At 42.9% G+C, this 17,455-nt stretch overlaps 1 protein-coding gene across 1 annotated transcript in view; it reads right to left on the reverse strand.

The window, feature by feature from the left end:
- Positions 1–17,455, reverse strand: part of elp3 (elongator acetyltransferase complex subunit 3) — a 119,612-nt gene that overhangs the window by 56,846 nt on the left and 45,311 nt on the right. The window contains exon 9 of the mRNA XM_068021070.1: positions 15,589–15,715. Coding sequence (XP_067877171.1) covers positions 15,589–15,715 — 127 coding nt within the window. The remainder of the gene's footprint in view (positions 1–15,588; positions 15,716–17,455) is intronic.

The raw sequence follows: 17,455 nt of genomic DNA on the forward strand, positions 1-17,455 counted from the left end.
TTCCCTAGAGGATCCTTAACTATGAGATCATTAATTAATCCCACCTGATTGCACAATACCATTGCAGAATAGCCTGCTCCCTGGTTGGTTCCACAACATATTGCTCCAAAAAACAATCTCTAATACCTTCAATGAACTCTCTCTCTCTCGAGGCTACCCATGCCAATTTGATTAATCCAGTCTATACGCATATTAAAATCACCCTTGATTATTGCAGTACCTTTCTTACAAGCACCCAGTATTTCCTGGTTTATACTGTGCCCCACTGCAGAACTACTGTTTGGGGACCTACAGATTACTCCCACCAGGGACTTCTTTCCCTTGCTTTCAACCACCTAGGACCACTGTCTGGACTTCCCTCCCTAAACCACTCCACTTCCTTCTTCGCCATAAAACCCACCTCTTTGTCTAACCTTTTGGCCATCCCTACTTAGAATTTCTTTCTTTAGCACCTTGGGACTTTTTCCTGCGTCAATACAAGTTGCTGTTGCAAATAATAATGGTGAGTGTATGTTAGGGAGATCAAGTAATATAACACTGCAACATTCAATTACCAGCAGTCTAGGATATAACTCGCTCATTGGATTGTAATATTTCCTGTATATATACACACAATACTTTGTCTTCTGGGATTAATGCAATAATATGTGTAACTATTACTGCTTTAATGTGCACGAAAGCCCTTCAGCAGACTAACTGCCTCTATATGAGGGCGTCTGTGCAGCAGAGAAGATTACAGCAGCACAAAAAATTACAATCACTGAACCTAAGTTAAGAGCAGAATTTTCATTAACTCTGTAGAAAACCACAATACCAGAACTGCAAAATCCAGTACAAGTGCAAGTGTCAAAATCTTGGAGAATTTGTACCATGATGTCTTGCTGTGACTAATCATTTACCCTAATTATAGTTCAGGCAGATTGACCTGCCAATTATAATCCACGAAACACAGATGTTTTACAGAGATTAGTTTGATAAGCTTCGAACTACCTATTATAATGGAGCAGGTTTGTGCTGAAGGAATAATTGTGACACAGCTCCTTGCGCATGATGTGTTTGCCAAGTTGATGTATGTGATTTGGGCTGTCATCCCTTTATAATAGTCAAACAATCTAGAACATGTCTAGTGGAGGGTGTTGCGTTTATCAGTGCTCAATGAGATGCCTCAGGTGTCACTTCTATTGAACATTACATTTACTCACAGAAGTCAGCAGTCGATTTAATCTCCATATTACAACAATCTCAATGGCTACTGATTTATAGCCTTACTGGCTCATTAAAATTGAACTGATCAACAGATACCATGTTATCTTTTGTGTGCTTTAAGCTGGTTTACAGAGGCACAGAAAGATGAATTTCAACTTATTGAGCTCCTGTCAGTACCAGTTGTTCGACTGGAGCTATCTTTTCTCCCACTTCCTTGCCCGTTCGCCTAAGATCAATCCTGAGAGCTTCTATATCATATGCAGTTACACTACAAATTTGGAGCAAAATTCATATCAGTATGCACTGCTTGCTGATCAAATCTAACTCAGCTCCAGAAATGCTGTAGTAACACTGGTGCTGCCGCCAGTGGAATAGCTAAAGGCAGCATGACAAGCCAGAAAACATTACTGGCAATATTGTACACACTGCAAAAGTACTTCACTGGCTGCAAACTGCTTTGAGATGCCCTGAGGCTGTGAAAGGCACTCTATAAATGCAAACTCAAAAGCAGCCCAACTGCAGCTCTTCAAAAACCAAATTATAGCAAGTGGAGTTGTGGAGACAAAAGCCGGGCAGAGTTGGGTCAAGAAACAAAGCAGGTGTCTGAATCAACCTGCCTTGATGCAGTTGGGTAAGGATCCACTGCAAGACGTCTCCAGAAGCAGAGCTCTGGGCCATCAGGTTAGATGGGGAGGTGGGAAGAATGAGCAAGAGAAACATGTCAGATTAGTGAAATAGGGGTCCAGAATGAGGGGCCATAGATATAAAATTAAATGCAAGATATTGAGAACTAGGGGGAAGAGAAACATCTTTAAACAGAGAGCTGTGGAATTCATGGAGTGGTCGAGGCAGAAACTACGAGAACATTCGAGATTAGACTGGATAGACACACAAAGGGAAAGGGGGATAAAGGGATATTGGAACAGTGTGGGTAAATGTGATTCGGTCAAATTACTTGCCTGGGGCGGGCGGGGAGATAAACAGGATGGGCTGAATGGCCTGTTTCTATGTTGTAACCTGTGTAAATTTCATCAGTAAGTAAATCCAAAAGTCACAAGACACAGCTGAATACTACGTGGTCCATAGCGGTTTCTCCAGTTGATGGAGTGTCAGAGGCCATCACTATTCAGTCTGCCTACACTGTAACAGAACAAGTTCAATGTGGAAACGATTAGGATTTTGAAAAAAGTCATAAAATTCAGTCATTCTACTATTGGACTGTATTTCATATACTGAACTCCAAGTTCTGTTTCTGTGAATAAATCTCTGGGCCCTGCAGCAACCCCTAAAATGATAAACTATCCATCAAAAGCATGGAGCTGGATAATAAAGCAGATTGCAAAAAATGGAGGTGGAACCAGATTCATCCTTCAAGTAATTTACCCTCCATGAAGCACATTCAAGACAAGCCATAAAGTGTACAATAAACAGGATTATTCCACACCACCTCAATATCCTTTTTGAAAAAAATTATGCCATTGATCGCTTCACTCATGTAGTGATCCCTCCAGGAGTGATCCTGATATGAGGACTCTGGGTAACTGAAGCAAAATTCCTCTCAGCTCCGATTTTCCAAAATGTTTCAGGCATGGATGCAGACACCCAGTATCCTGAGCCTCCCTACCACCTGTGCATGGACCCCATCTAGAAATGAGGCCATTAGGATCATGCTGCAGGAAAGAACAAGGTGTATGCATTATCACCCAACAACAAAAGATAACACACACTCCCACGATCAATGCACCCAGACATCGAACAGTAAAACACACTCCCACAATCATCACAACATTGAATAATAAAACACACTCCCAGTACATCACACCAACATCAAATAATAAAACACACTCCCACTATCAACACACCATCAAACAATAAAACACAATCCCACTATCAACACACCGACATCAAACAATGAAATACAATCCCACGATCAGCACAGACCCAGACTAATGCTCTGGGGACACGGGTTCAATTCCCACTATGGCAGCTGGTGGAATTTAAATTGAATTAATAAAAATCTGAAATTTAAAAAGTCTCAGTTATGGTAACCATGAACCCATTGTCAACTGTCGTTAAAAACCCATCTGGTTCACTAATGTCCTTCAGGGAAGAAAATCTGCCGTCCTTACCTGGTCTAGCCTACATGTGACTACAGTTGCACAGCAATGTCGTTGACTCTTAACTGCCCTCTGAAATGGGCTAGCAAGCCACTTATTTGTACCAAACCACTAGAGAAAAATCTAAAAGAATGTAACTGGACAGACCACCTGGCATCAACCTAGGCACTGGAAACAACAATGACAAGCCCTGTCGACGCTGAGAAGTCCTCCTTACTAAGATTTGGGGACCTGTGCCAAAATTGGAAGAGTTGTCCCACAGACTAGTCAAGCAACAGCCTGACGTAGTCACACTCAAGGAATCACAGCTTATAGAAAAAATCCCAGACACCATTACCATCCGTGGGTATGTCCTGTCTCACTGGCAAGACAGACCCACCAGAGGTGGGGGCACAGTGGTATACAGTTGGGGGGGGGGGGTGGGGGGAGTTGCCCTGGGAGTCCTCAACATTGACTCTGGACCTATGAAGTCTCATGGCATCAGTTCAAACATGGGCATCGAAACCTCCTGCTAATTACCACCTACCGCCCCCCTCGGCTGATGAATCAGTACTCCACGATGTTGAACTCCACTTGGAAGAAGCACTGAGGGTGGCAAGAGCACAGAATGTACGCTGGGTGGGGGATTTCAATGTCCATCACGAAGAGTGGCTCGGTAGCACCACTACTGACCGAGCCCTAAAGGGCATAGCTGCTAGACTGGGTCTGTGGCAGGTGATGAGGGAGCCAAAAAGAGGGGAAAAACCTACTTGACCTCGTCCTCACCAATCTACTTGTGACAGATGCATCTGCTCATGGCAGTATTTGTAGGAGTGACCACCGCACCGTCCTTGTGAAGACAAAGTCATGTCTTCACATTGAGGCTATCCTCCATCATGTTGTGTGGCGCTACCATCATGCGAAATGGGATAGAATTTAGAACAGATCTAGCAACTCAAAACTGGGCATCCATAAGGCGCTGTGGACCATCAGCAGCAGCAGAATTGTTTTCAACCACAATCTCATGGCTCAGCATATCCCCCACTCTACCATTACCATCAAGCCAGGGAACACTGGTTCAATGAAGAGTGCAAGAGGGCATGCCAGGAGTAGCACCAGGCATGCCTAAAACAGAGATGTCAACCTGGTGAAGCTACAACGCAGGACTACAAGCATGCCAAACAGCAGGAACAGCATGCAATAGAGAAAGCTAAGTGATCCTTCAACAAATAGATCAGATCTAAGCTCTGCAGTCCAGCCACAGCCAGTCATGAACGGTGGACAATTAAACAACTAACTGGCACAGTGGTTAGCACCACAGCCTCACAGCTCCAGCGACCCGGGTTCAATTCTGGGTACTGCCTGTGTGGAGTTTGCAAGTTCTCCCTGTGTCTGCGTGGGTTTTCTCCGGGTGCTCCGGTTTCCTCCCACATGCCAAAGACTTGCAGGTTGATAGGTAAATTGGCCATTAGCAATTGCCCCTAGTATACGTAGGTGGTAGGGAAATATAGGAACAGGTGGGGATGTGGTAGGAATATGGAATTAGTGTAGGATTAGTATAAATGGGTGGTTGATGGTCGGCACAGACTCGGTGGGCTGAAGGGCCTGTTTCAGTGCTGTATCTCTAAAAAAAAAAAGAAACATTGGAAATATTCAGCAGGTCTGGCAGCATCTGTGGAGAGAGAAGCAGAGCTAACGTTTCAGGTCAGTGACCCTTCTTCAGAAACATTAACTCTGCTTCTCTCTCCATAGATGCTGCCAGACCTGCTGAGTATTCCCAGCGTTTCTTGTTTTTATTTCAGATTTCCAGCATCCGCAGTATTTTGCTTTTAACTAACTGGAAGAGGTGGCTCTACAAATATGATGGGGGAGCCCAGCACATCAGTGCAAAAGACAAGGCTGAACTATTTGCAACCATCTTCAGCCCAAACTGTCGAGTGGATAATCCATCTCAGCCTCCTCCTGAGGTCCCAGCATCACTGATGCCAGTCTTCAGCCAATTTGATTCACTCCATGTGATATCAAGAAACGGCTGAAGGCACCGGATACTGCAAAGGTTATGGGCCCTGACAACATTTTGGCAATAGTACTGGAGAATTGTACTCCAGAACTGGCCGGATCTATAGCCAAGCTGTTCCAGTACAGCTACAACACCGGCATCTACATGACAATGCGGAAAATTGCCCAGGTTTGTCCTGCACACAAAAAACCAGGAGAAACGCAACCAGACCAATTACTGTCCTATCAGTTTACTCTTGACCATCAGCAAAATGAAAGAATTCGTCTACAGTGGTATCAAGCAGCATTTACACAGCAATAATCTGCTCACTGAAGCTCAGTGTAGGTTCTGCCGGGGCCACTCAGCTCCTGACCTCATTACAGCCTTGGTTCAAACATGGACAAAAGAGCTGAACTCAAGAGGTGAGGTGAGAGTGACTGCCCTTGACATGAAGGCAGCATTTGACTGAATGTGATATCAAAGAGCCCGAGCAAAACGGGAGTCAATGGGAATCAGGGGAGAAACTCTCCGCTGGTTGGAGTCATACCTAGCACAAAGAAAGATAGTTGTGGTTGTTGGAGGTTAATCATCTCAGTCGCAGGACATCACTGCAGGAGTTCCTCAGGGTAATATCCTAGGCCCAACCATCTTCAGCTGCTTCGTCAATGACCTTCCCTCCGCCATAAGGTCAGAAGTGGGGATGCTGGCTGATGATTGCACAAGGTTCAGCACCATTCGCGACGACTCAGATACTGAAACAGTCCGTCTCCATATGCAGCAAGACCTGGACAACATTGAGGTTTGGGCTGATAAGGGGCAATTTACATTTGTGCCACACAAGCGCCAGGCAATGACCATCTCCAACAAGAGAGAATCAAACCATCTCCCCATGATGTTCAATGGCATTACCACTGCTGAATCCCCCACTTTCAACTGTTACAAGTGTTTCCATTTTTGTTAAATTTTGAGAATTTGTGTTTTAAAACTGAAAAGGATTCCATAGATGCTGGAACTTTGGGTGTTTTTGAAGGAAGGTCACCAGAAGGTATGGACTGAATTTGCACTGTAAACAGTTACTGGAAGGCATTTGTTTTCTAATAACCCAGCAGGGGTTATTTTTGACTTGGAGAGATGTTTACAAAGAAATGACAGGTCAAGATTTATAGATGTCAGGAGACTTGACTTTTGGACTGTTTTTAGCTTCACTTTGAATTGTGACAAAAAGTCAATTGATTTTTGCCTGCCAGAAGAACTCAGCTGTATTGCTCTTGAAAACTAACCCTACACATCGTGTGGCAGTTTCTGATTTCCTCCTGTATTTGAAGAAACCCTGCATGTTTGAAGAAAGCTTTGCATATCGAATGCATGGGAACTGAAATGCTGTTGCTGTATTCCTACTGTAAAACCTATTTGGAGCCTCTGTAGCTGTATCTCTTGGAAAGCCTACACAAAGTGATCTTCAACATTGGGTGAAAAGAACTGTTCTGGGAAGATCCTAGTGACAGCCACCAATATGCATTTGGGACACCTAACCAAAACAAAGGCCATCTTTCTGGAATTTCTTTTCAGCCGAAGTGTTTCTTTTCTCCTTCATGTTTTCTTTGTAACAGCTGTAAATAAAAATTCCTATCATTCTTCCCATTTAACCGGTATGTGTTTATGTGCGTGTGTGAGGGCTTCAATATTTCAATTTAAGTTTATGTTTTACCTCATTATTGGTTAGGACTTGGTTTATAAAAAACTGATAATTTTGTTGTTTATTAAAAGGAACCTGGTTGGTGTATTTATTCTGGCGAAAAATAGAGTATATGATTGACTGTATCGGTAAGTGGGAAAATTTAAATATATGTTGCAACCCGTGGAGAAGTGGGACGAGAATAAACAGTACACTCCGCCCGCCTCAGTCGTAACACAACATGCTGGGGGTTACCACTGACCAGAAACTGAATTGCACCAGCCATAAAATACTGTGGCTACAAGAGCAGGTCAGAGAATTCTGGGAATTCTGCAGCGAGTAACTCACCTCCTGTCTCCCCAATGCCTGTCCACCATCTACAAGACACAAGTCAGGAGTGTGATGGAATACTCTTCACTTGTCTGGATGGGTGCAGCTCCAACACTCAAGAAGCTAGACATCATCCAGAAAACAGCCTGCTTGAAGGTGGTAGATGGGTTGCCAATCAACATTCACTCCCTCCACCACCGATGCACAGTGGCAGCTGTGTGTACCATTCATAAGATGCACTGCAGCAACTCACCAAGGTTCCTTCGACAGCACCAAACCCACGACCTCTGCCACCTAGAAAGACAAAGGCAGCAGATGCAAGGGAACACCACCACCTGCAAGCTCCCTTCTAAGCCACACAAAAACGTGATTTGGAATTATATCCTCGTTCCTTCCTTCACTGTTGTTGGGTCAAAATCCTGTAACTCCCTTCCTGACAGCACTGTGGGTGTACCTACACCACATGGACTGCAGCAGTTCAAGGCGGCAGCTCACCACCACCTTCTCAAGGGCAATTAGGGATGGACAATGAATGATGCCCCAGCCAGCGATGCCTACATTCAGTGAAATAAAAAAAAAAATCGAACAAAACACATTCCTACTATCAACACACCACAACACCGAACAACGAAACACACTCCCACAATCAACACACCCTGACATTGAACAATGAAACATACTACCACCATCAACACAACCCAAAATTGAATAAAACACACTCCCACTATCAACACACCCCAACATCAAAACAATAAAACACACACTCACTATTGTTATGACTAGGTGCAAAAGGTGTCTAGGGGTCTGTTACTATCTTTACCTGGTCTTATTGTAACAGGGTTTAATTTTAAACACAGTGTGTTTTGAGCTCCCCCTTTGTGAATCCTTGTTCACAACTTTCCAATTATAAGGCAAAGAAATGAGCACAGGCTTTCTGTGGTTTAAAGAAAAATGATGAAATTTTATTAAAACTTAAACTATAATATGGTTCACGCTTATGGACATACAACGCACTCACGCTAGCATGTACACATGATACGCACATGCAAATAGGGACAAAAAAGAGTGGAAGATAAATAGAACAGTTTGAGGCAATATTTTATTACTGTTTCTTGGGTTCGCTGTAGTCCTTGATTGAAGATATGGTCTTGCGTTTCGCTGGGGCCCAGTAGTCTTCTTAAAACCTTGTTCACGTAGGAAACTTTTCTCTCTTTGAGGTTCACGTGTTTTCACAAGATTCAGTTCTTGGGAAAAAGATGGAGGCAGGGAGACAGGAGAGGAGATGTTCTCAGTCCATGAGCACACTGTGTTCTCTCTTCCAATACCTTTGTTGGGAGTTCAAATTCAAAAAACCTCCCAGGTTGCCCAGCAGGTTAGTCATGTGACTAGCTCCTTATATGGAACAGTCTCTTCAAAATCCTTTGTTGGAAGTTCAAATTCTCTGCAAAAGCCAGTTAGTCATGTGACTAAAACTGGTCTGATCACTGCTGTGCATTGGGGAAGTAACTACTGGGTCCCTTTTGTTCCATCACTGCTAGTTCTATGCAAATGTCCTTCCAGTCAGGGTCTTGCAATTTTAAGTTTTAATGTTCATGTGGTAAAATCAAGTGCGCCTCAGTCTTGGCAGGTGGGGGTTTGCCTGACACTATCAACAAACCCCGACATGGAACAATAAAACACACTCTCACTTTCAACACACCCTGACATCAAACAATGAAACATGTTCCCACTATCAACTCATCTTGAGTGTGGGTACAAGTGTCAACTGTGTCTATCACTGAGTACCAGAGACCCGAACATTTGCAAGATACTGGTTGGAAAAAATGGAGCAGTAAGAACACAGAAAATAATAAAACACACAAATACTGCTGGATATCCCTGGCTCAGCTCCTCCAGGCCAAGCATGCAATGATAGATGCCTTCAGTTTCTCAGAATGGAAGTTGGACTGTCATCACAGGGATGGGTCTAGCTTTCTTTATTTTATTTTTTCCCTTTCAGTCTCAGAGATTCTATTAAACGATATCATATACATTGTAGTTTGTGAATCACATATAATAACAAAAGGTACATACAAACGAGCCTATCTCATTCCTTCATGTTGCAATTAAGCATTATAACCACTAATGCTTTCTTCCACCAGCAACTGTAATCCCCTGGAAGAAGCAAACAAAATCTATGGCTATATTGAAAGCTAAACACTGCAGATGCTGGAAATCTGAAGCTGAGTATTTCCAGCATTTCTTGTTTATTTCAAAAATCTATGGCTTCCTGCCCTGTGCCTCACCAATGAACACTGCTACTATTTCACTCCAGACATTTTCTCAACACTTTATCTTACATTCACAGCCAGACCTCAACTCCTACAAACCAAGATCTATGTTTTTGTTTTAAAGTAGATTGGCCTGCTTTGGTTTAACCATTAACCCCTAGCTGTGGTCCAATGTTTATTTCAGGTACTGGGGAAGTCTAGCGTGTCTGTCTCTCCTGAAAAGTAGAAAATGCCACTTTGGAACAACGCACTCAGGCTAAAACTGTAAGATTTACTTACAGGTTAAACAACTTGTATTTATAAAGCAGCTTTAATGTAATAAAATGTCCCAAGGCACTTCACAGGAATGTAATCAGACATACGAATATACGAAACAGGAGCAGGAGTAGGCCCTTTGAGCCTGCTCCGCCATTCAATCAGTTCATGGCTGAACTGATTACTCCACATATCCACCTATCCCAGATAACCTTCCACTCCCTTGCTTAGCAAGAATCTATCTACCGCTGCCTTAAAAATATTCAAAGACTGCTTCCACCGTCTTTTGAGGAAGAGAATTCCAAAGACTCACAACCCTGAGAAACAATTTCTCCTCATCTCTGTCTTAAATGGGCGACCCCTTATTTTTAAACAGTTACCCCGAGTTCCAGATTCTCAAACAAGGGGAAACATCCTTTCCACATCCACCCTGTCATGACCCCTCAGAATCTGATACATTTCAATCAAGTCGCCTAAATTCCAGCGGATACAAGCCTAGCCTGTCCAATCTTTCCTCATAAGACAGCCCGCCCATTCCAGGTATTAGTCTAGTAAACCTTCTCTGTACTGCCTCCAACGCATTTACATCCTTCCATAAATAAAGAGACCAGTACTGTACACAGTACTCCACATGTGGTCTCACCAAGGCCCTGTATAACTGAAGCATAACTTCCCTACTTTTGTATTCAATTTCCCCTTGCGATAAATGATAACATTCCATTAGCTTTCCTAATTACGTGCTGTACCTGCATATTAACCTTTTACGATTCATGCATGAGGACACCCAGATTCCTCTGCGTCTCAGAGCTCTGCATTCTCACCATTTAGATAATATGCTTCTTATCTATTCTTCCTGCCAAAGTGGACAATTTCCCACTTTATAATCTATTTGCCAGGTCTTTGCCCATTCACTTAACCTATCTATATCCCTTTGTAGCCTCCTTATGACCTCTTCACAACTTACTTTCCTACCTATCTTTGTGTCATCAGCAAATTTAACAACCATGCCTTTGGTCCCTTCATCTAAGTCATTTATATAAATTGGAAAAAGTTGAGGCCCCAGCACAGATCCCTGTGGCACACCACTCGTTACATCTTGACAACCAGAAAATTACCCATTTAACCCTACTCTCTGTTTCCTGTTAGCTAACCAATCTTCTATCCATGCCAATATGTTACACTCTACACCATGAGCTTTTATTTTCTGCAATAACTTTTGATGTGGCACCTTATCAAATGCCTTCTGGAAATCTAAGTACAATACATCCACTGGTTCCCCTTTAACCACAGCACAGACAAAATTTGACACCTAGCCACAAAAGGATAGAATATGGCAGGTAACCAAAAGCTTGGTCAAAGAGGTAGATCTTAAGGAGCTACTTAAAGGAGAAGAGGATAGAGAATTTTTGGGAGAGAATTCTAGAGCTTAGGAACTGGGCAGCTGAGATATGGTTGCCAATGGTGGAGCGATTAAAATTGGGCATGCACAAGAGGCCAGAATTGGAATAATATACGGAAGCCAAATGATACAGTAGGATACTTAAATATAATGACAGCAAGATCAGCCCACAGGCAGTTATTTATACCCACTTTTCAGAAAGTATTTCTTAGAGTCTGGTAAGCAACAGGACCTTTGGATGAGAGAGTCGGGTTTGACCATGGTGGGTTGTGCAGACGTGACGTACATGGCCAAAGCAAGACTCAGCTAATCTCTCAGCGTTTTGATTTCCTGCTGAACCTAAGAAAATGGCATACTCCTGGGATTTCTGAAGTTAGAAATGTCAATCATCCATAATTAAAAGCACAACGACAGCATAAAATATTCAAAAGATATCAATGGGGTTCCAAAAACAATGCCCATATACCCCAACTAATTTCCAGATCAATCAGCTTAGTCTGGTGCCTGCCCAGCTCAACTTCACTCATTTGTTTTCAACTTGAGTAAGGCTGCTGACAAAATCAAACTCTTTAAATGGTCTTAGCATCTCCTAGTGTGGCAGGACCTCATTTACTTTACAGCTGCCTCCAAAACTGGGGCATTAATCATCACGAATGTAGGAAGGTTTTTTGATTACATTTTGGGATATAAAAAGTCTTTATACTGTTGACCATCAGAAATCCTGTACTTCGATGAAATATGAACTCTTTAAATTCTACAGAACCCTCAGTCAATTATATTTGAGCAAAAAATACACATACGCTGTCATTGATCTGGTAGAATGGGACTCTGCTATAATCCTGTTTTCAATAGATATGTCTTCCATCACTCAGTCTCCTTTTTTCCTCTCTCTCTGTTACTGTCTCCTGGTAGCTCACTATGTTTCTCCATCTTGCCTGTGCCTGCTTCTCTCTGTGTTTGTTACTCTTCCCTTTCTCAAATCTTCTCTGTGACACTCTCGCGTGGTGTCTCCGATTCAGTCGCTGTCTCAATTCAAGCAATTGCTTTGACTTCCAATCTCTTTTACACAAAGTTTCCTTTACATTCCCTCCCTTTTGAATTTTTAATCAACTTAAGTAATGAGACTGCGAAAGGAATGGAACTTTTAAATTACTTTTTCCTCAGGCATCATCAAAGTACAGAATAAGTCAGGAACAAAATAAGACGTTCTACTCTGTCACAATAGGTCTTAACCACATTTTCAGAAAGTCCCTCTGCTACATCCCTGCATCATGGCGACTTTTCACTTTCCTCTGTTACAGGCTCAGAGTGAGATTGCCACGTTTATAGCAGATTTGGTTAACACAGGAACTTGGTGAGATGACATCTGGAGTACTGTGTACAATTTTGGTCTCTTTACCCAAGCAAGGACACAATTACCTTACAGGGAGTGCAACAAAGGTTCACAAGATTGAATCTTGTGATGAGGGGTTGTGATATTGTGTAGACTAGGCCCATATTCCCTACATGGAAGAATGAGATAGGATCTCGTTGTAATGTAAAAAAATTCTTCAGCTCTTGTTACAGTCAAGTGAGGAGGGGTCGAAGGGCTTCCCTCTTTTCCCTCTCCTCGTTTGACCAAAACAGGTTTAATTCTTTCTGAAAGTAGATGTACTGGCCAATTCAGTAGATGTTTGTTTACTTACTTGCTATCATAACCAGAACCATTCACACAGGTTCTCTTGGGTTAACTTTATTGTACCTGAACTGAAATAATAAAATAATAAAAAATGTGTAAACTTTCACTCTCACACACAGACAAATAGGTTGCGAAGTGGGGAAAGGTAGATTGGTTGAGTTAGGGTCCATAAAAAAAGGTATACAGTTTGTGGAGTTTGGTGATTTGGCTGGCTTCTAGCTGAATTCAGTGGTCCTGAGGCTTTTAGTTTGAAGAAGTAGGTGACTGGTTCGGTGAATCTCTTGGAGATAGCGATGCGAATGATTTCCTAAGCTGTTTCCCCTAGCTGGGCTCGAACGAGGAGTCGCAGTCTTCGAATAAGAGGGTGGGCATGTAGGACTGAGATGAGGAGAAATTTCTTCACGAGGCTTGTGAATCTTTGAAATTCTCTACTCCAGAGAGTTGTGGATGCTCAGTCACTGAATATATTCAAGACAGAAATCGATAGATTTTTGGACACTATGGGAATCAAGGGAAATGGGGATTGTGTGGGAAGGTGGAGTTGAGGTAGATCAGCCATGATTTATTGAATGACTGAGCAATCTTGAATGAGTTACTCCTGTTGCTATTGCTTATGTTATGTTTTCTTCTTATGGTCAGTGAACTGGAGTCACTTGGAAATCAGTGGAGACAAGTTCATTTCACTTGGGGCATTTAAAGTTGTCAAAAAAGTATCTCATTCCATTGGTATGATAAACTCAAACCTAGTTACAGAAGTGACAGAGTGATCCTCCTTAACTACAATATCTGGCAAGTCCCTCTCACTTGCAGTGAGACTCACTCATTTGGTTTTAAATGTAACATTTGGCACCTCTCATTCCACAATACAAAAAGAGCCCCATGTATTTTAAATAGGCCTCGCTTCAACTGAGCACACAGTCCTAACATTTCTTCAGTGCTGACAGCGCTAATTACATCCACTTCTCATCAGGATATGGACAAGTCATTCAGGATGGATTCACACCAAAAATCCAGAATCTGTGCCAAGCAGTTTCATTTCAAGGCAATGCTGCAGTTAAAATGTAAATACAGCTGAACCTGGAGTCAGAGCAGGGCCTCAGATGGGAGCTTCCTGAGAGGCAATCGCATCCTACTTGCCAGTCAGTTCCATCCTTGACACCCCATTTACATTTCACAGATTTAGCACTGATGTGAAGCCAAAACCACTGTGCACAGGCACAAAACATGTAGTATGAATGCGCAGTGTATCTGGATTTACAAAAGTAATCTTATTTTAAAAAAAAAATAAAAACATCAGTGCCTCAAGCTTACAAGAATGATCCGAAAGGCTGAGGTATTCACCAAAGGCTAAATTATTGCATGAAAGCTGCGAAAATGCTAAGTGACTCAACTTGTTTGCAGTACAAAGTTTCCACAGAAAAACACTGCCGGGAAGGATCAGAGAAACATATTCAATTAAACCTAACAAAATAGCCTAACATTCCTTAGAGGATAAACCTTTTATGATTCCTGACGCTTCATTTTTGAAGAGGCTGTCTAAGTTCTAACTACCTAATACACTAGCTCCATAAATGCATGTGTCATCATTGTAAAAACTGGTATCCGCAGAAGCGATAATGACGCTGTCAGATTGTCATAAAATCACAACTGTTTCACTAGTGTCCTTTAAGGAAAGAAACTTGCCGTCCTTACCCAGTCTGGGCCTACCAATGTGGTTGTTAGCTTCCCTCTGAAGTGGTCTAGCAAGTGCCAGTGGCTCAAGAAGAAACCCCACCGCCACCTCCTTCTCTGGGAACCGAGGTATAAAGGCCTGCTACCCAACCTGAACCCGATGGGATCCGACGACGTGTCGGGTTCGGATCAGGACGGCTTGCTCTTCCAGGTCTGGCTTTTGGGCTAGGGGTGGGTTGGGCCGGATCCAGGTCGGACACACACAAGTCTTGCATTTTGCTCTGATGGCAAGTGTGAAAAGGTCAAAATCCTACCTGAGCTGGGAGTCCGGGATGTCAAGTAGGGAAACTCAGTCCGCGCAGTGAGTATCTCTATGGCGTCATCGGAGTCGCAAGATAGGTAAAAGGAACATTCCGGTGGTCGGATAGGGTCGGGTTTGGGCTCGGGAGCAGGTAAAATTGCAGGAACTCGGGCCGGGTCTGATGTGGTCCTGTCGGGTTCGGGTCGGGTTTTTTTCCCCTGATCTGAGCAGGCCTTTACCGAGGCAATAAATGCTGGCCTTGCTAGTGGCACCCCCATCCAGAGAACGAAGTAGCAGTCTAAGGAACACAGGAGTTACACAAGCAGCACTTTCATTTTATGTTGCAGCTTCTTTTGCCCAATTCCAGTTTGCGTTGATCTGGAATGCACTGCCTGAAAGGGTGGTGGAAGAAGATTCAATGGTAACTTTCAAAAGGCATTTGGACATAAACCTGGAAAAAATTAACAGGCTATGGGGAAAGAGCAGGCCAATTAGGTAGCTCTTTCAAAGAGCAAGAAAAGGCACGATTGGTCTCCACCTGTGCTGTAGCAGTGGTGCCCAGGGCTGGTCAGTGACACAAACTGATATATGCTGTGGTGTCAAACTGGTCAACAAGCACCTTTTCTCGTTTAGAATGAAGATACTGTTGAATGGTGAAAGTTACACTGACTACTTGAGCAAAGGAGGACCTGGCTGATGGACACTTACGATGAACTGTTCGATGTCTCTCTCCAGGCCAACGTTAGGAAGGTCGGGCATCATGTGTGCCACGACTTTAAAGCCAGCATCCTTTGCTAGCTGGAATGACTCACACACGGCCTTGACAGTGTGACCCCTGCAGGAAGAAGGGATGAAATGGTTTAGCCAGGCACGTCATGAACTCTGTCAGCAGGATACAGTCAAACAGCAGGGACTCAACACCATCAGGATCCAAACTAAAATTGCATTGAAGTTTTCTCTTATGTGCACCAACGACTTAAAACGTTAAAAAATCTCATTGCATACCATCAGACACTGCTTTGTTCTTAAATCACAGTCTACTTCATCAAATCCCTTTTTAGCTGTGGTTTATGCAACCTTGTACTTGTGCCTCAGCATGTATGGGGTGCTCAGAAAGTGATATCACCTTTCTCCATTCACCAGCTGCTCCTGCTGGACAGTGACCCTCACTTTACACTCAGCTCCTATCTGTATCTCCCGTTTGTTACACGTACACATGAAATTGTCCTCACCCAGGGCTACTATCCAAATTAATAGGTAACAATAATCCAGCTACTGATAATCACGAGGGAACACAATCCCCAGGTAAATAATGGAAAGGTTGAGCTCGAGTATGGGACAAGCAGACGAATGTAGTGAGTGAGAGTCTGTTACAGGACAAGAGGAGGGATAGAATGAGCATGAGTCTGTTACTGGATGAGAAGGGATGTAATTATGGCGAGTCTGTTGAGTCTGATATGGGACAAATGGGAGGATATAGTGGGTGTGAGACTGTTACAGGACGAGGAGGGATGTAGTGAGTGTGAGTTTGTTACGGGACAAGAGGAGGGAGATAATGAGTGAGAGTCTGTTGGGGGACAAAGAGGGATGTAGCGAGCGCGAGTCTGTTAAGGGACAAGAGGAGGGTGGTAATGAGTGAGATTCTGTTACAGGACGAGGAGGGATATAGTGAGTGTGAGTTTGTTATGGAATAAGGAGGGATGTAGTCAGGGTGAATCTGTTTGGGGGCGAGAGGACGGATGTAATGAGGGTGGATTTGTTATGGGACAAGAAAGGATGCAGTGAGGGGCAGTTTGCTTCAGGATAAATAGAAGAATATTTGAGATACAAGTAACATCTTGTATAAATATTCTCTGCTAGCTTTCAATGCACTGACTTCTTTACTCTAGTTACAAATATTGAATCTTACTTAGAAACTGCACATCAGATGTGGCCATGTGACCCACCACACCATCATTAATTAACACTTTTGCTCGATTTCCTTCTTACAACCAAACAGGTAGCTTGTACACCTCCAAATCCTAATAGTGCTGGATTACTGGGAAAGTGAATTATATTGAAGTCATGATGAAGTGGTTCCATCAGATTGAAAAGTTGCACATGTCAGTCCACAATTTAAGACAGGTGAGAGAGGAAAACCAGGCAATTATATGGACCATTTAGCTTAATATCTGTTCTCAGGAAATTACTACAGTCTATAATTAAGGATCGAGTGACTGAACACCTTGAAAGTTTTCAGCTGATCAGAGAGCCAGCATGGATTTGTAAATGGTAGATCATGCTTGACAAACCTGATTGATTTTTTTTGAAGAGATGACTAAAGTTGTGGACAGGGGAATATTTATGAATGTTATATATTTTAATTTAACTTTTTTTAATTTAGAGATACAGCACTGGAACAGGCCCTTCGGCCCACAGAGTCTGTGCCGACCATCAACCATCCATTGATACCAATCCTACATTAATCCCATATTCCTACCACATCCCCACCTGTCCCTATATTCCCCTACCACCTACTTATATTAGGGGCAATTTATAATGGCCAATTTACCTATCAACCTGCAAGTCTTTGGTG

The sequence above is a fragment of the Heterodontus francisci genome, chromosome 3, assembly GCF_036365525.1.
Source record: "Heterodontus francisci isolate sHetFra1 chromosome 3, sHetFra1.hap1, whole genome shotgun sequence".
Taxonomy (NCBI): domain Eukaryota; kingdom Metazoa; phylum Chordata; class Chondrichthyes; order Heterodontiformes; family Heterodontidae; genus Heterodontus; species Heterodontus francisci.